Source organism: Macaca fascicularis, chromosome X (assembly GCF_037993035.2).
Source record: "Macaca fascicularis isolate 582-1 chromosome X, T2T-MFA8v1.1".
Taxonomy (NCBI): Eukaryota; Metazoa; Chordata; class Mammalia; order Primates; family Cercopithecidae; genus Macaca; species Macaca fascicularis.
In genome coordinates, this window is record NC_088395.1 from 72,472,928 (window position 1) to 72,493,026 (window position 20,099).

Here is a 20,099-nt window from a genome sequence, read left to right on the forward strand (position 1 = left end):
CAACCTTGGCAAGTTATTTAACCTGTCTGACCTTTAGTTTTCTTCATCTGCAAAAGGGGACATTAAAAGTGTATTTCATACAATGGTTGTAAAGATTGATAGGGGTAACATATGTACTCCCTGGGACTGAAATTTTAAAAAATATGTAAAACACCTGACACAGAACCTACCTAACATAATACATGTTGAAGAAAAAGAGTATTTTTTCCACTCCCTTCATCATACCTCAGGTTTCTAATTTACAGATTTCAAATCTCCCTGGGATGTTGTGGGACTCTAATAAAATAATATACTAAGTGACCTCTACAAGTTGCTAAGCCAATATAAGACAGTACTATCCATTGCCATTATGACCCAATGTAGTATATTCCACATTTGAAAACACTACTTAGAATCTACATTTTCCTTACAGTCCCAAGTCTGAAGCTTTATCTCCACTGATAGAAGATGTTCTATTATTCTGGGAGCTTCCCAATTTATAAATAATTAACCCCTATTTTAAATTTGATGCTCCTACCAGCCACATGAGGTAGACTTTCCTATTCTCTCCTTTGGCAAAAGAGGGAAGCTCAGATTGAGGAAGTGACTTGCCTAAGGTCCTATAGATAGTGCTTAAAGCTTGGGCTTGACTCGTTTCCTTACTTCCGTCTCTGTGATGTTGCTACAATGTGAGTCTATATTCAGAGGCAGGAATGAAGATCTAGTAAATGCATCAGTGGTGGTATAAGCAAGTGGAGGTACTTGAATTCTAACCTGGACTCTCTCTCTCAGTCAGGCATTTTAAGAGTGAGAGAAAGTGGCCCTTTTTGGAGCAGGAGTAGAGATTAGTGGAGGGTGGGAGGAGGAAACACTAACAGAAGGAGGAAGGTGAGTCCTCTGCGTTAAAATCCTATTGGATAGAATGGGGTCAGCCATAATGTTCTTCCTTCAGATGGCATGCAGGCACTCTACAAGGTCAAGTCTTGCTCCATGGCCCATCCTGTGGACCTGCTCACAGGCAAAGTTCGACAGTACTTCATTGAAGCCCATGAGATTCAATGGAACTATGGCCCGATGGGGCATGATGGGAGTACTGGGAAGAATTTGAGAGAGCCAGGCAGGTAAGAGGCAATGGGATCCCTCTCTTTACTTCTGGGTCCAACTCCAAACACTTACTATCTTTCTTCTAGAAATCTCTCACTTTACTCGGGAATCGAAATCATTGTCTGACTGGGATTACATGAACCAACTGTTAGCCAAGTTCTTGTGGCCCCTGGAGAGCTTGCTCTTGGGGAGATACAGGTAACAAAGCTTTTTGTGGGATTATTCCATATCCCCACAACGAGTCCAAGCAGAGTTTGAAGTCGGTCCTACTATAATTCCTGGCCATTTTCATAAAGGAAAGTCCAGGTGGGACCAGTTCTTGTATCAGTTGAAATAGCTGTTTTTCCAGGTTTCTTCACTTTACCCATTATTTGCCTCCTTGCTCCTTCATTTATTTTCTATAGTCTGAATGAGGCGTTTGAGCAGGAGTATAAAAAGCACTCTGAGGAATGTAGGAAGAGAGGCAACCTGCTTTTTGGCTATCGCATGCCCATTCTTTTCAAGGAATTTCTCCAAGTTCTCCTGCCTCATTCATGATCCAGATGTGGGCAAGAAAGAGTAGGAGGTTAGTGCCCTACTCAGTTGCTGGGTCTTAAGTCATACCACTCACTGGGCAATTGATGATGATAGGTCTTCCACAGAGGAGTTGCTTGATAGACAACTAAGAGAGGGGTTGGGAGAAGGTCCTTCATGGTTATACTTCTAGCAGGAAATAATAGAGTAAATCTGGAGAAAACTTAGGAAAGTTGGTGTTTGAGTCTCAGCATGGATTCCAGGATTTATAACTGGGCTTATTAACATAGTGGGCTTTCATTTTGGAGTGAAAGGATTATTAATGCCTAAGGATGATTAAGGACAGATGTAGACCATGAATCTCTGAGGGGCAGAACTGGTCCCCAGTGCCTGGAAATTATAAGCAAGAATATTCCAATTTACGCTAAAATAGAATTCCAATAATTTAAAATACCCAACAGTAAAGGAGATTGTCTCCTCTGGATATGAGTTTCCTATTTTTGGAAAGGCTCAAGCAGAAGCTGTATATAACTTTCTAGTGGTGTCGCCAAAGAAGATATCTTCACTGGTGGGAGTTAACTTAGATGAGCTCTGAGGTCCTTCCTAAACATAAAGATTCATAACTTGATGAGACTAAGGGTGAGATGGGAGTCTATTTGATACCAAATGAAATCGTATCATATTTTCCTTTTTATACATCAGTATCTCAGATAAGTTTTTCCAGAAGAGCTCCAGCCGAATTGGGGGCACTTACTGGAAAGTGCGATATGAAGCCTTTCAAGATGAGACATTCCAAGAGAAGATGCAGTTGGAGGAAGATAGGCATCTTGGAATCCTGGGTGAGGAATTTTTTAATTCTGAAATTCATTTACTAGAGCCAGATAATTGAATTGAGGAAGACTTTGAAGCTGAGGCCTGGACATCACTTAGGAGCACGGTATAGACTAGTATCTCCCAAAGTGAGTCTTATGAGACGATTGTTTTGTGAAAAAGGGTTATGAGTCTGAATGTGTTTGTAAAACCACTAAATTAAGCAGTTAAATAGTGCTTTTTATGCTACAGGATTTCTAAGAGCCTTAGGTTTATTTTTGTTTATCATGAATCTCCACTTTTTTTCAGTGAATGTCTTCCAATACCACTGATGTACAGTAAACACTTTAAGAATTCCTTGTCTAGAAATATTCCTAAAGGGCTACATGAGGAATTAAGAATGTATATGTTCTCAGCAATCTGGGGACAGTAGCAGATTGGCATGACATACAGACATACTTGAAATAGGAGGAATGCGAAATAGGCTTAGTGTCTGAACTCGAAGAAGGTATCTAGAAGGGCTAAACCACGGTTAGATGTGGGTTAGTAACATGATGGAACCAGAAAATAAAATAGTCCAGATGGAAAAAACTTGAGAAATTAATATAATGGACCATACTTGGGATAGGTGTGTGCCAGTTGATTCTAGATCTAATAATGGACAATAGATCTTACATCAGCTGGATAGGCAGATATAATGAGGAGACATCCACCACAGGAAAGAGAGATGGTGGTCAGCGTGAAGGAATTGTCATTGGCTGGACTTCAGTATGGGTGCCCAGTCTTTGAGAAGAGGTGAAACATTAAATGTGAAAATTGAATAGGAAACCAAGGTAGAAACTCTGACCAAGGGTTAGAGCCAGAATAGGTGCCCAGTTTTGGTACTTTTGGTCTGCTTCAAAGGTGACCTAAGCTAGATTATATGTGGCGGGTAGTGAAGTTCAGAAGAGTCCAGGAGTTGTGGCTAGATTACCTAGCCCAGTGCCTGAATAGAAGATATAATAATTCTCTTTGCTCAGAATTGGTTTCAGATTGAGGCGAGCGCAGATCTTAGATAGGTCCACCAAGAGATTTAGCTATGGGATCTGGGACAATAAAGTAAGTGAAAATTAGATTGGGGCTGACAGTGGGATGAGAGAAATTCTTGGCCTCTGGTCCTGGCTGAATGGCTAATCAACCATTTAAATTTGCGTAGGTAAATTCCACCTCTCTCAGCTGAAATTTTCTCATCTGTAAATTGGAGTTAATAATTCCTGCCCTATATGCCTTAAAATGATGTTTGAGAATCAAAATAAGATAATGGGTTTTCCAGTGTTTTCTGTAGCTGTAAATTGCAGTACACTTGAAAGGGATTATTCTTATTATTACAAAGAAAAGAGTTTTTTATTTTCTTCTTCACTTTCACTTTCCTTTTCTTTCCCTCCTTCTTCTTCCATTTCCTTCCTCCCTGTTTATCCCTTTCGTCATTCTCATTATCTCTCCTTCCCATTTTCCAGGGCCAGTGATCCGGGCTGAGGTGGGTGACACCATTCAGGTGGTCTTCTACAATCGTGCCTCCCAGCCATTCAGCATGCAGCCCCATGGGGTCTTTTATGAGAAAGACTATGAAGGCACTGTGTACAATGATGGTGAGTCAACAGGGTTTCTAGTAAATGTGGGCTCTAGGTGGTACCAGATGTCTCTAGAAAACAAAAAAATGGGGGATGGGGAGGACGAAGTAGGCAGAAATAGTTCCCTTATGTGGATGTTGTTGAATGAATGAAAAATATAATAGTAAAACAGAGCTAGGCTTCAATAATAAGATAAAATCTCTTTTAAATATATCCTAATTCTAAACATAAGTGTATTATAGAACTCTGAAAAGCAGACAATTACAAAGTAAATAAACATCATTTATAGACAGTTATATAAATTTTGATATACCTTTAAATATTTTTATGTGTTTATACAAGTCTGTATATAGAGATATGTGATCATATGGTTTATACAGTTTCGCATCCTACTATCCTCACTTACCATTGTATTGTGTTTGTTTTTCCATGCCATTATAATGCTACAAACATTTTGATGACTATATAACATTTTATCTCAAGGATTTGTCATAATTTATTTACTTTTTCCTCTATTGCTTGGACATGTAGGTTTTATCAGTACTTTGAATATTGTAAGTCAGGTTGCAATGAATGAATGCATATATCTTAGCTTGCATTTTGGATTACTGTATCAGGAGAGAATCTTAGAAGTGAGAGTATTGTGTAATTAATTTTTAACTTTATCTGAGAATATTAATGCATGCTAATTCTAGCTAAAATATAAAATAAAAACTGAAAGCATAAAGAGCAAAGTTGCAGACAAATCTTCTATAAGGCAACTGGTCTAGTCTCTTTAAGAAGTCAATACCATCAATAGGGGGATTAGAGACATAACAAATGGAATGTGCAAATTTTGATTGATTCTGCTTATAAAAATAGCTTCAGGAGACATTTTGGAGATGATTGCAAAATTCTTGATATAGACTGGATATTAGATGTTATTAGGGAATTTTCTTAGGTGGAATAATGGCATCATAGTGACATAGGAGATGCTTGCTAATATCATGATGGTTGCATTCTACTTCCAAATGATTCAACAAAAGCAAACCAACAAAAACTGTGTATGTGTGTGTAGATGTACATATACATAGATTGGATAAAGATGGCAAAATGTTAGCAATAGATTCTAGGTGACAGGGTGATCATTGCACTGTTTTTTAAAGTTTTCTGTGTATTCAAAAATTTGAAGAGTAAGAAATAATGAATGAATAAGAAAAGATAGGTTAAAACCATCCTAAATTATAGCCCCTTGTTTTAAGCTATACTACAAATATCCTTCCATATGTTTCTTTGAACATTTTTATAAACCTTTCTTCAGAATATATTTTTAAGATGAGGAATTGCTATATCAGAGGGTATGTACATTAAAATTTTTGGTACCTACACCCAAATTACTCTCTGGAAAGATTTGCAGCCCTATCAGTTTAGAGTTCCATTAGCGGTACCTGAGGAGGGCTCCTTTTCTGACAACCTCATCAGCAATGGGGAAATCTTTTCAATATTGTCGAAATGGCAGTCTTGTAGGCAAATGACAACATCAACAAAACTCACTGTTGATTTGATTTATGTTTGTTTGATTATTTTATGTTGAACATTCAGTATTTATTGCATATACTATTCTACTTGTGGATATGAACCTTTTAAATAACTAGCTTTGTCTACACTTTTGTCTACATTTTTTTTTTCAAATTTTGTCTACATTTTTTTCAAAAGTGTTATTTCCTTTTACATTTACACTCTTTATAGATGAGTGAGTAGGGCAGTTGCCATCTAAACCACTTCTTACCATCATGCATTATTACAATTTGTAAAATCTTTGCTAAATTACTTTGTAAAAAAGTTATCTAGCTATTTTCAATTGTACTTCTTTAATTACTGATGGCATGAAAATTTGAAAAAAGTCTGTGCATTGCTTGACCATGTCTTGTGTCCATTTAGAAATTACAGCCTTAGTGTTTTTTATATATATGTGTGTATATATATACACACATACATACATAACATATACACACCCACATGTACATAATACATATTAAAATAAAAAATATTAAATAATCAGAGCTGTTCAAAGATGACATGGGCTATAATGGCAGGTAGTGAGTACCTCATCACTGCAGAGTTTTAAGCAGAAATAGGGATGTAAGAGCAGATTAATGTATGTTTTCAAGTGAGAGATGTTCCAAATAAGACTTAAAGTCCCTTTTAGTCCCAAGGTCCTATGATCTTGGAAAACTGAAACATAGGGAAGATTAAATTGCTGCATTTCATATAGCAAGTAGTGGCAGAACGAGAAAATAAACTCATCTCTTGACTCCTTGACCAGAGTTCTCAATATTCAATATTCCATGTTGCTGCTACTGCTGCTCCAAAATGCCTTTGTAGTTCATAATCTTTATTTCGCTGTTTGGAGCTGATGATTCTCATTCTAGTCAATCTAAGTAATTAGTCCCATATTTTCCCTACAGGCTCATCTCACCCTGGCTTGGTTGCCAAGCCCTTTGAGAAAGTAACGTACCGCTGGACAGTCCCCCCGCATGCCGGTCCCACTGCTCAGGATCCTGCTTGTCTCACCTGGATGTACTTCTCTGCCGCAGATCCCATAAAAGATACAAATTCTGGCCTGGTGGGCCCGCTGCTTGTGTGCAGGGCTGGTGCCTTGGGTGCAGATGGCAAGCAGGTATTGTCGGGGTTATCTGGCTAGGAAGCCTGCTGGGAGAAGGATGAAGCTGGGTTGCTGGATAGGAGTTAAGCATGGAACTGGGTTCTAAAGTTTATGGAATAGAGGAAAAATAATCAATCTGGTCCATCAGAAATTAATAGTTGGTGACCTCATGCTATCTTGCATGTTATTTTTTGTACTGACAAATATATATCTTCTTTAGCCTTGCAGATAATTCACGATATCCTTTCATCATCTCCTTCTTTCCTCCCTCCTTCCTTCCCTCCTTCCCTCCCTTCCTCCCCCTCTCCTTCTTCCCTCTCCCTCTCACCCACCTTGGTGGCCCCTAAACCTTGCTCCTGATTGGTAAATCTGCTTTAATGTTTGCTTGTCTTCTTTTGTATTCAGCCCACGATTTCTAGCTGTGTAACACTGGTTGAGCTACTTAACTTCTCTTTGACTCCACTTCTTCATTTGTAAAAATGGCATAACAATGGAAGAAGACACCTTGGGTTTCTGTGAAGATTAATTAAAATAATCCATATAAAGTGCTTAGCACAGGGTCTGGCACGTAGTAAGCACTCAATAAATGTTAGTGGTAACAATAATTAATACTGATATTACTTATCTTTTATTTTCTGGTTTTCCCCCAAGATGCCCCCCTGCTTTTCTAGCCACCTCCCCTCATTCCTCTCCCCAGGTGATTCCCAGCTCTCTTCTTTTACACTGTATACCTCTTATGTCTTATCCCTATGCTCCTTCCCTGCCCACTTTCATACGTTCTTCCCTGTCAGGCTTGTCCTTTTATTCTGATCTTCTTCTCTCATCTGCAATTTGAGGTTACCTAAGGAAAAACTGCTGCAGCTCTGGATAGGAGGTATGGGCTCAAAATGGGAAAAGGAAATGGCAAAGAATCTGGCATCCCTTGATCTGTAACGACACAGTCCACAACTGCTGAAACCATTGTTATTTTTCCCTCTACTTTCTTCTATTGGGCTGCAGAAAGGGGTGGATAAAGAATTCTTTCTTCTCTTCACTGTGTTGGATGAGAACAAGAGCTGGTACAGCAATGCCAATCAAGCAGCTGCTATGTTGGATTTCCGACTGCTTTCAGAGGATATTGAGGGCTTCCAAGACTCCAATCGGATGCATGGTATTGGGAGTACTTTTGCCCTGGGCTAAATTGAGGGGTCCCAAGTAAAATCTAACTTTAACCGTAATCATGACCAATCCTGAAAACACTGATTTTATTGGTCATCTCTGTCCAAGAGGCGAGATAGATTGAGAGGTTAAACCAAACACAACAGATCTTATACTTAGTACCTTTGGGTGCTGTGTTCTGTGTTACACAGTATGGGGGGCACTGGAAGAAAGTACTGCAAAATGAGGATTGTGCACAAGAAATCTACAAGGGATTGTGAAGAATAAGCCAGATGATACCTTTCCAATCTTATCTCCCTCTTCCTTATATTTTAGTACCTTTGCTCCCCCACCCCATACTCCAGCCAACTGGGGCTATTTTTCTTGTGAACATGCTGATGTCATGTTTTTGCAGTGCTCTTCCCTTCACTTGAAATGCTCCATCTCTTGGTTCCCATTACTAGTTAGTTTCATCATTTGGAAAAAGTAAAACTGTCTCATGAGCAAAGTTCATTCCAGTTAGAATTTACTGAGTGCCTAATTGGTACTAGGTAATGTGCTAGGTGCTCAGGCAGTCACATAGATATAGAAAAAAAAATGATATGCTTCCTGTTATGTCAATCCAGTGCAGGAAATAGATTTGTAAGTAAATCACCAGAAAGTATATCAATTACATTCCACAGCAACTGATACTGCAGAATTTTGTGGGATAAAAGTTTCATGGATCAAAGAGAGTGTTATAACTGATTTACAGAGGATATCTGAACAAAGATACGATGGGTAAGTGGTAGGATGCCATAGAAAGAGACCATAAGGGAAGTTTATTCCAGAAAGAGGAAACTATGTGAAAAGTCAACAGGTATTATCAAAGCGCCTACAATGTTTAAAGTTTCGGTAATGCAGAGACAAATAGAGCTCATAGATAAGGACAATGGCGTGTGTGTGTGTGTGTGTGTGTGTGTGTGTGTGTGTTTGTGTGTGTGTAAGAGGATGGGAGGACAGATTTCAGGTAGGAGTACCAGAGAGGAGGCTATTGTAGGAGTTCAGGCCAGGGAGGATGAGGGCCAGAACTAGGGCAGTAGCAGTGAAGATGAAGAGGAGGAAACAGGTTGAGAGCTGAAGATGGAATTTTCAGATCCCCAACACATTATGGAGGGGTGGAAAATGAGATCAATGTAGAAAAGGAACAATCAGAGTGGTTGTAAAGGGACCAGAAAGTATGTTGCCACAGAAACCAAGGAAGGAGAGTTTCAAGAAATAGGGAATAGGAGAGATTGGTGTGTGTGTGTGTGTGTGTGTGTGTGTGTGTGTAGTAGTGGTTCAATGTTGTCAGGATGTGGATCATGGTGGAGGTGAGGCAAGAAAGGACAGTTGAGTGCTCATCTCAAAGACGCAGATAATCACGAGTAGAGTTAAAGTGGATTAGAGAAGAAGGCAGAGGTGTTGAGGATGACTCAGCAGTTTCAAGTTGTGTGAAACCATAGTACATAGCTGATACCATGCTGCTGGCCAATGCTGGAGTAGTCTGGTCTCATCTCCCCATCTTGTCTTGTGTTTTTGTTTTCCAGCCATTAATGGGTTTCTGTTCTCCAACCTGCCCAGGCTGGACATGTGCAAAGGTGACACAGTGGCCTGGCACCTGCTCGGCCTGGGCACAGAGACTGATGTGCACGGAGTCATGTTCCAGGGCAACACTGTGCAGCTTCAGGGCATGAGGAAGGGTGCAGCCATGCTCTTTCCTCATACCTTTGTCATGGCCATCATGAAGCCTGACAACCTTGGTAAGTGCCTTAGCGGCTGGCCCTAGAGGCTTTATTGGGTATAGGGCCAGGAATGGGGTCGGGACGAGGGAGGGATGGTGAAGAGAAAAGAAGAGGCATGCTGACGGTTCTAGGAAGTTTTTAAAAACACTTTCGTCTTTTTCTTCTTCAATGTGCTCTCCATGTTCTGGTTACTTGGGTTCCCTACTCAGCTGCAGGCAGAATAGAGTTAGTAGAAGGTAGAGGAAGCTCTTTTCTGGAACAACAGAAGGGAAGTTGGGATGTTGATCAGCTTTAGTGCAGTTCTTACATGGCAGGGAGTGGACTTGACCACATAGAGATTTTTTAGATATAGTACTTTTATTGGGAGGAAGATAAATAAAATGCACTTATAAGTGCTATCAAATTGATACTCTGAGGATTTCTACAGACTTTCGCATTTCTGGTCTCTCCCTCTCTCTCTTTCTCCCCGTGACACACGTCTCCTCCCCTGCTGCCCCCGGCCACCCCATTGTGTGTGTTTGTATGTGTGTGTGGTGATGTAACAATTTCAGCCTGGAAATCAGAACACAGGAGCCCTAGTTCAGGCTCTTTCATTAACTTGCTGCGAACTTTGGTCTAATTACTTCCTTTCTCTCTAGCTAGATTTCTTCCTTCCTTGATTCTTTCCTTTCTGCCTTCCTTCCTTCTGTCCTTTTGTCCTCCCTCCATCTCTCCTTCCCTCCATATCCTTTTTCTTCCTTTTATGAAGATGTTTGACTATAACGTTTCTTCAGATTCTAGGTATTTCTAGCATTTCATAATGGAGCAGTTATCTTTTCTTTTGTCCCTATGGTGTATTTTTTTTCCCAGCCATTAGATGACAATAGTGTTTGTAAGAACAACCTGTCAGCTCCACACAGTTCCTATTAAACTTTTGTTTTACTCCTGTAAATTCCATGCATATTTCGGGGCAAAAACATCCTTGAACAAGTGTCTTCAACACTTTAATAAATTTAACCTAGTCCTGAGTTTGACAAACACTTGACATAAAGCTGGCCTCTTCAGAAATAGAAAGGACAGTTTGGAGGCTATTGTAGTTTTCTCGTGAGAGAAGCTTGTGGCTTGGACTAGGGAAGAGGCAGTGGAAATGAAAAAATAATTTTGAAGGAATTGCTGATAGGATTTACTGATGCAATAGATAAGGGTGGTAAGGGAAATAAAAGAAGTAGATGTGGAAAGAAATGAACAGACCCTTTCTTTCAAGGTGTTTATAAACTAGTAGAAGGGATCATTTTAAAAGAGAGGGGCACTTAGCCCTTTAACATATGCTTTAGATATAAAGTGCATTAGGGGTGGAGAAGCGAAGAATGCAGAACTCTGTTTGGGCCAAAATAGTCAGGGAGGGCTTTCTGGAAAAGAAACATGAATTGGGTCTTGGATAATGAGTGGACTCTCATTGATACTTGGGGGTTGGGTGGACAGGTAAGTTCCACAAAGAGGGTGACAAAATGAATGAAGATTTCAAGGTAGGAATGAATGAAATGTGTGAGAGAAGCAGTCAGAGTTCCATGTAGTTGGAGTGATAGTTGAATTTGAGACAATGTGTGGGAAGTAGAACTGGATAGGTAGTTTGGGGCTAACTCATAGAAGGCTTTGAAAGCCAGGAAGAAGAGTTTGTAGTGATGGGATAAGCACTGAGCAGCAAAGTAAGGAAACGATGAGAGTAATGTTCTACGAAAGTTAGCTTCTTTGATCGACGTTGAGTTTGAGTATCCTTGAGGTAGAAATTTGGAGCTTAAGATCCGGTTGCGGCAACTCCACAACACAGACATTTAAGACTGTTACCTGCACATTCCATTGTAAAAAAAGAGTGAAGGACCTTCTAAAGCTGTCTTAGGTAAGCATCCCTCTGCAATCAAGACGTTCTCTTTCTTTTTAGCTAACTATTAAATTCTATTTTATTTCTTTGGTACTTGGTGGGAAACAACTCATCATTGTTTTTCTTGGAATAAGTATTATTATAGCTATATTTACTTATTTATAGCATCACTTAACTGAGCATTGAATATGTTCTATACTAAGCACTGTTCACAAATTATTGGGTTTAGTTGTAAAACAACCAAATAAAGTAAAATAATCCTCATTTTACTGATGAGGGAACTGAAAAACACAGAGGTTTAGCAATTGCCACAAGGTTTTATGTGTGTATATATATATACACACACACATATATTATATATGTATGTATATGATTTATATATAATAAATGAAAGATAGGGTTACCAACCATGGCAGTTTGCCTAGTACTACGGGGTTTCTAGGAATATGGGACTTACAGTGCTAAAACTAGAAACATCCTGGAAGAAGTTGGTTATTCTAGTGTCTGAGTTTAGTTTTAATAAACCCAGTGTATGTAGCTTTGGAGCTGGAGCTCTTAACCTTTGAGCTCATTACTCTCAATAAACTTTTAATACTCTTTTATCTATGTGTAGTTAAGACAAAAGCCTTATCTGAGTCTATCTGAGACTGATTATTTTCTACAGTATGCCTAGGGAAAGGCAGGAAATCCCCCAGGCACCACCCAGGGGTGTTCTGAGTCAGATTTTTCTCTCTGATCCTCCCTTAGGGACATTTGAGATTTATTGCCAGGCAGGCAGCCATCGAGAAGCAGGGATGAGGGCAATCTATAATGTCTCCCAGTGTCCTGGCCACCAAGCCACCCCTCGCCAACGCTACCAAGCTGCAAGAATCTACTATATCATGGCAGAAGAAGTAGAGTGGGACTATTGCCCTGACAGGAGCTGGGAATTGGAATGGCACAACCAGTCTGAGAAGGACAGGTAAGGCTTCAGAAATGGAGAGATTACACTTTTAGAAAAGTGTTTTGCAAATGAGAATACTGAAATTCTGAGATGAGGAGACTCTTATCTCAGGTCTCCTAATATGATACCAACAGATTTGGGAGATGGGGCTATAATGCAGCTCTTATGAATTCTAGCTCAGTGCTGCTTCTATATTGACATAGTGAGGGAATAAAGCTTGCCCACACTTTCACGCTCTTAATCTTTGTCTCTCTTCTTTCAGTTAACTGAAGTATTTACCCTGGGACTTAAATTTTACAGGATTTACTCAAGGGACTGAATGTCTCAAGCTCAGCTGCCCCTTGACAAAATGGCATTGCATTTATTAAGGTACAGACTAAGCTATGTAGCAGAAAATGTCTAAAACAGAGTGATTTAAATATGATAGAATTTTATTTCTTTTTCACATAATAATACAAATATGAGCAATTCAGGGCTGGCAGGTGAACCCTATCATCCTCAGAACTTGTTTTCCTTTCTGGGGTCAAGATGTCTATTCCAGTTGTAGCTATTCCCAGCTATCATGAAGAAAGAAAGAAGTCTAGGGCAAGCAGCTTCGTTTATAAGGACACAGCATGGAAGTTGTATACATCACTTTTTTTAAAATTTATTTTTTATTATACTTTAAGTTCAAGGGCACTTGTGCACAACGTACAGGATTGTTACATATGTATACATGTGCCATGTTGGTGTGCTGCACCCATTAACCCGTCACTTACATTAGGTATATCTCCTAATGCTATCCTTCCCCTCTCCCCCCAACCCACAAAAGGCCCCGGTGTGTGTGATGTTCCCCTTCCTGTATCCAAGTGTTCTCATTGTTCAGTTCCCACCTATGAGTGAGAACATGCGGTGTTTGGTTTTCTGTTCTAGTGATAGTTTGCTGAGAATGATGGTTTCCAGCTGCATCCATGTCCCTACAAATGACATGAACTCATCATTTTTTATGGCTGCATAGTATTCCATGGTGTATATGTGCCACATTTTCTTAATCCAGTCTGTCATTGATGGACATGTGGGTTGATTCCAAGTCTTTGCTATTGTGAATAGTGCCACAATAAACATACATGTGCATGTGTCTTTATAGCAGCATGATTTATAATCCTTTAGGTATATACCCAGTAATGGGATGGCTGGGTCAAATGGTATTTCTAGTTCTAGATCCTTGAGGAATTGCCATACTGTCTTCCACAATGGTTGAACTAGTTTACAGTCCTACCAACAGTGTAAAAGTGTTCCTATTTCTCCACATCCTCTCCAACTATTGTTGTTTCCTGACTTTTTAATGATCACTATTCTAACTGGTGGGAGATGGTATCTCATTGTGGTTTTGATTTGCATTTCTCTGATGGTGAGTGATGAGGAGCATTTTTTCATGTGTCTGTTGGCTGTATGAATGTCTTCTTTTGAGAAGTGTCTGTTCATATCCTTTGCCCACTTTTTGATGGGGTTGTTTGTTTTTTTCTTATAAATTTGATTGAGTTCTTTATAGGTTCTGGATATTAGCCGTTTGTCAGATGAGAAGATTGCAAAAATTTTCTCCTGTTCTGTGGGTTGCCTGTTCACTGTGATGGTAGTGTCTTTTGCTGTGCAGAAACTCTTTAGTTTAATTAGATCCCATTTGTCAATTTTGGCTTTTGTTGCCATTGCTTTTGGTGTTTTACACATGAAGACCTTGCCCATGCCTATGTCCTGAATGGTATTACCTACGTTTTCTTCTAGGGTTTCTATGGTTTTAGGTCTAACATTTAAGTTTGTAATCCATCTTGAATTAATTTTCATATAAGGAGTAAGGAAAGGATCTAGTTTCAGCTTTTTACTTCTGGCTAGCCAATTTTCCCAGCACCATTAAATGGGGAATCCTTTCCCCATTTCTTGTTTCTCTCAGGTTTGTCAAAGATCAGATGGCTGTAGATGTGTGGTATTATTTCTGAGGGCTCTGTTCTGTTCCATTTGTCTCTATCTCTGTTTTGGTACCAGTACAATGCTGTTTTGGTTACTGTAGCCTTACAGTATAGTTTGAAGTCAGGTAGTGTGATCCCTCCAGCTTTGTTCTGTTGGCTTAGGATTTTCTTGGCAATGCGGGGTGTTTTTTGGTTCCATATGAACTTTAAAGCAGTTTTTTCCAATTCTGTGAAGAATGTCATTGGTAGCTCAATGGGGATGGCATTGAATCTATAAATTACCTTGGGCAGTATGGCCATTTCCACAATATTGATTCTTCCTATCCATGAGCATGGTATGTTCTTCCATTTGTTTGTGTCCTCTTTTATTTCATTGAGCAGTGGTTTGTAGTTCTCCTTGAAGAGATCCTTTACATCCCTTGTAAGTTGGATTCCTAGCTATTTTATTCTCTTCGAAGCAATTGTGAATGGAAGTTCATTCATGATTTGGCTCTCTGTTTGTCTGTTACTGGTGTATAAGAATGCTTGTGATTTTTGCACATTGATTTTGTATCCTCAGACTTTGCTGACATTGCTTATCAGCTTAAGAAGATTTTGGGCTGAGACGATGGGGTTTTCTAAATATACAATCATGTCATCTGCAAACCGGGACAATTTGACTTCTTCTTTTCCTAATTGAATACCCTTGATTTCTTTCTCTTGCCTGATTGCCCTAGCCAGAACTTCCAACACTATGTTGAATAGGAGTGGTAAGAGAGGGCATCCCTGTCTTGTGCCAGTTTTCAAGGGGAATGCTTCCAGTTTTTGCCCATTCAGTATGATATTGGCTGTGGATTTGTCATAAATAGCTCTTATTATTTTGAGATATGTTCCATCAATACCAAATTTATTGAGAGTTTTTAGCATGAAGGACTGTTGAATTTTGTCGAAGGCCTTTTCTGCATCTTTTGAGATAATCATGTGGTTTTTGTCTTTGGTTCTGTTTATATCCTGGATTACATTTATTGATTTGCATATGTTGAACCAGTCTTGCATCCCAGGGATGAAGCCCACTTGATCATGGTGGACTAAACTTCTTGATGTGCTGCTGGATTCGGTTTGCCAGTATTTTATTGAGGATTTTTGCATTGATATTCATCAGGGATATTGGTCTAAAATTCTCTTTTTTTGTTGTATCTCTGTCAGACTTTGGTATCAGGATGATGTTGGCCTCATAAAATGAGTTAGGGAGGATTCCCTCTTTTTCTATTGATTGAAATAGTTTCAGAAGGAATGGTATCAAATCAGTTATTTATTTAGTTCCTCTCATTTGTTTCTGATCAGAAACCAGTGAGAAACATCTAACAAGATCTTTTAATTTAAAAAAAAAGAAACCAGAAAAGAGATATTTACATTAGTTTTTTAAAAAAATGTATTATTAGTTGCTAGCATTCAGGTAGGGCCAAGTGAGAATACTTTTTTTAAATTATTTTGACTTTTATTTTAGGTTCAGGGAGTACATGTGCAGGTTTGTTACATGGGCATATTGTGCAATGCTACGTTTTAGAGTATGAATGATCCTGTCATCCAGGTAGTGAGCATACTATCCAATAGTTAGTTTTTCAACCATTTTCCCCATCCTCCCGTCCCCCTTTAGTAATCCCCAGTGTCTCTTGTTAAATCTTTCTTTTAATTAATTTCAACTTTTATTTTAGGTATGGGGGTACCTGTGCAGGTTTGTTACATGGGTGTATTATGTGATGCTGAGGTTTGGGGTACAGATCCCATCTCATAGGTAGTAAGCATAGTACCCAATAGGTTTTCAACCCTTGCCCCCCATACCAGTTTCTATTGTTGCCATCTTTATGTCCATAAGTACCCAATGTATAAGTGAGAACATTTTTGCTTTCTGTTCCTGCATTCATTTGCTGAGAAATTAATGGCTTCCAGCTACATCCATGTTGCTGAAAAGGACATAATCATTCTTTTTAAAGTCTGCGTAGAATTCCATGGTTTATAAGTACCACATTTCCTTTATCCAGTCCACCATTGATGGGCAGCTAGGTTGATTCTATGTCTTTGCTATTGTGAATAGTGCTGTGATGAACATATGAGTGCATGTGTCTTTTTGGTAGAATGATTTAGTTTTCTTGCTTTTTTTTTGAGATGGAGTCTCACTTTGTGACGCAGGCTGGAGTGCAGTGGCTTGATTTCGGCTGACTGCAACCCCCGCCTCCCGGGTTCAAGCAATTCTCATGCCTTGGCCTCCCAAGTAGCTGGGACTACAGGCACACACCGCCACACCCATTTCTTGCCCATTTTTAATGAGGTTATTTGATTTTGCTTCTGAATTGTTTCAGTTTTTGGAAATTTTAAAAACTGACTTCCTCTCTCTGAGCCTGAGTATACTCATCTTGAAAATTATGCTGTATAAGATGAAAGAACAGGACTAGAAAAGGAGGGAGGGAAGGAGCAGCAGGCTTGAATCTACATCCTGGCTCACTTTCTGGCTAACAATGTCTCTTGTAGAATAAGTCCTGTCATCTCTGTGCAACTGATTACACCTCTGGCACCTACCTAAACCCCATAGGCCTATTAGAAATGTCAAATGACAAATCTGTTTGTAAACTAGACAGAATCCTATAAGGATAAAATCTGTAAGATTTCATTCCCTTCCTATGCCTCACCATAGTTAATGCTTTCCTGCCACCTTGTACCTTGCCCTTTTGTAAAACTAATTTCATCAAGACATCATTAGGGCTGCAGCTAAAGCCTGTGGCTTCTGATTTTAGCTCAGTTCTCTTGTAGTATTAATTATATACCAAATTTCTATCTGGATGATGGCAAACAAGGAAACCTGCCATCCTTTATTCTTTTTTCTTTTTTTTGACAAAGCCTCACTCTGTTGCCCAGGCTGGAGTGCAGTGGCATGATCTTGGCTCACAGCAACCTCTGCCTTCCAGGTTCAAGGGATTCTTGTGCCTCAGCCAACCAAGTAGTTGGGATTACAGGTACAAGCCACTACACCCAGCTAATTTTTTTAATTTTTATTTTTAGTAGAGATGGGGTTTTGCCATATTGCCCAGGCTGGTCTTAAACTCCTGAGCTTAAGCAGTCTACCAGCCTTAGCATCCCAAAGTGCTGGGATTACAGGCATGAGCCACCGTGTATGGCATACCTGCCATCTTTAATTGTGGTTATGCAGCCAATGTGGTGAGAAGTCTGACATTAGAAGAAATAGGGACCAGGCGTGGTGGCTCACGCCTGTAATCCCAGCACCTTGGCAGGCCAAGGCGGGTGAATCACCTGAAGTCAGGAGTTCAAAACTAGCCTGACCAACATGGAGAAACCCCATCTCTACTAAAAAATACAAAAATTAGCCGGGCATGGGGGCGCATGCCTGTAATCCCAGCTATTCTGGAGGCTGAGACAGAAGAATCGCTTGAACCTGGGAGGCGGAGGTTGTGGTGAGCCGAGATCGTGCCATTGCACTCCAGCCTAGGCAACAAGAGCGAAACTCCCTCTAAAAAAAAAATAATAAATAAAATTTTTTAAAAGAAAAAAAAGAAATATATCCCCCCTTTTTTTTTCTATCTGTGACATGAAGCTGGTTCTGACTTAGCTTCCCCATAAATATTCAAATGAAAATGAGGGGTGGATGGCCAGGTGCTGATAGTACTCTTTGGATTCCTCTAGTTATGGTTACATTTTCCTGAACAACAAGGATGGGCTCCTGGGTTCCAGATACAAGAAAGCTGTATTCAGGGAATACACTGATGGTACATTCAGGATCCCTCGGCCAAGGACTGGACCAGAAGAACACTTGGGAATCTTGGGTAAGGGAATTCCACTTCCCTCCTAATGTTTAACAGCCTGATCTGCACCTAGGGCAGCTATGTTGTACCAGGATGGCCTCACTATTCCCCATTCTCAGTGTTTTCATATGATACACTGGAATTATGGAATATTTTATGAAACAATCACGACAATAAACAGTGAAGGAGGAGGAGGGAAATCATGAATTCTGCTGCAACATGAACCAGGTTTTACTGGGTTTTCTGTATCTTCAAGGTATGAGTTTCTGAGGATGGTAAGTTGTAATAAATGCTAGGGGCAGGAGAACTTAGGAACATCAAAAAGTGAAAAAAATATATATATACAAGGAATCAGTTTTTTCATTGTACCCCTGTTTAACTATTGCTTTAGGTGTTTTCCCCCTTATTCTAGTTATGGTACAGAAGGGACCCATTGACTCCTGAAGAGATCCTCTCAATTCTATATTGTCTGCCAAACTTATCACTCCTTATCATCAATGATTCCACAGCACCTTGATTCTTTAGACCTTAGGGCTGTTATAGATAGAGGGTAGGGGTGGGAAAAGTGGAGGTAATTGAAAGTACAATATTGTCGTTGAAGTACCTTCATCCTGTGGGTAATAGTAACAGTTTAAGGACTTCTGAATCTAAAAATGGAGCCAGCCATGCCTTCTAGGTCTTAGAAGGATGTTTTTTTCAGGGTAAACTCCTAATTCTATGAAGTGCCCATGTATGTCCCTTTCTTTAATGTTCCCTGTCCTACTCCTTCATTAATGAAACTTTATTTATTTACTTATTTTTGTTTACATTAGGTCCACTTATCAAAGGAGAAGTTGGTGATATCCTGACTGTGGTATTCAAGAATAATGCCAGCCGCCCCTACTCTGTTCATGCTCATGGAGTGCTAGAATCTACTACTGGCTGGCCACTGGCTGCTGAGCCTGGTGAGTGAGGACACTTAGTGAAAGAACAAAGGACATGCATCACCTCTGCTTCAGGCTTCTGGATTGTTCCTTTAAAAATTATGTACTTCAGACTGGAGTGGTAGCTTATTCCTATAATCCCAGCATTTTGAGGGGCTGAGGCGGGTGGATCACTTGAGGTCAGGAGTTCAAGACTAGCCTGGTCAACATGGTGAACCCTCATCTCTACCAAAAATACAAAAATTAGCTGGGTGCAGTGGCGTGCACCTGCAGTCCCAGCTACTCAGGAGGTTTAGTCAGGAGAATCTCTTGAACCCAGGAGGTGGAGGCTGCAGTGAGCCAAGATCATGCCACCACACTCCAGGTGGAAATGAGACAGCTGTATGGATAGGAGATTATCATCAGTTTGAGATATGGATCTGTAACTTGGAAGAGACACCTGGGATAGACATAGAGGTTTAGCAGTTGTAAGTAATTACAATGGATGATAGTTGAAATCATGATATGTATGTAATCACCCAGTGAGATAGTGTGTAAAGTGACAATGATATTAGCTGAGAATGAAACTTTGGAACATACTACTATTTAAGAGGAGGTAATCTATCTTAAATAATGTATAGGTTTAAAGTAGTTCTAACTACTATATCCAATCACAGTTGGATATTTTATTTTATTTGTACAAATGTAAGGAGTATGTGAGAAATTTTGTTACATGTATATTACGTATAATGATCAAGTCAGAATATGTATAGTGTCCATCATCCGAGTATAATATATTTTTGTTAAGTATAGTAATCTTAATCTGCTATCAGACATTGAATTCATTACATTTTACTGTATATTTTTACCCTTTAAATCAGTTTTCTTCATCTTTCCCTTTCTTTAACACTCACCACCCTTCCTAGTCTCCGTTATCTACCTTTCCACTCTTTATTTCCATATGATCAAAGGTTTTAGCTATTACATATAAGTGAGAAAATGCAATATTTGTCTTTTTGGGTCTGATTTATTTTACTTAAGATAATGACCTCCATTTCCATCCATGTTGCTGCAGATGATATGATTTCATTCTTTTTTT

The 20,099-nt window shown here is 39.5% G+C and overlaps 1 protein-coding gene across 16 annotated transcripts in view; it reads left to right on the top strand.

The window, feature by feature from the left end:
- Positions 1-20,099, top strand: part of HEPH (hephaestin) — a 92,787-nt gene that overhangs the window by 22,285 nt on the left and 50,403 nt on the right. For 14 of the 16 annotated variants that reach the window (XM_015444147.3, XM_074029220.1, XM_074029222.1 and 11 more), the window contains exons 7-15: positions 932-1,100; positions 2,299-2,435; positions 3,903-4,034; positions 6,464-6,675; positions 7,660-7,810; positions 9,366-9,578; positions 12,166-12,379; positions 17,980-18,119; positions 18,911-19,042. In XM_015444147.3, coding sequence (XP_015299633.1) covers positions 932-1,100; positions 2,299-2,435; positions 3,903-4,034; positions 6,464-6,675; positions 7,660-7,810; positions 9,366-9,578; positions 12,166-12,379; positions 17,980-18,119; positions 18,911-19,042 — 1,500 coding nt within the window. Of the gene's footprint in view, positions 1-931; positions 1,101-2,298; positions 2,436-3,902; positions 4,035-6,463; positions 6,676-7,659; positions 7,811-9,365; positions 9,579-12,165; positions 12,380-12,623; positions 12,726-17,979; positions 18,120-18,910; positions 19,043-20,099 lie in introns of those variants that run through there. The other 2 variants (XM_074029227.1, XM_074029226.1) reach the window with 1 other exon arrangement.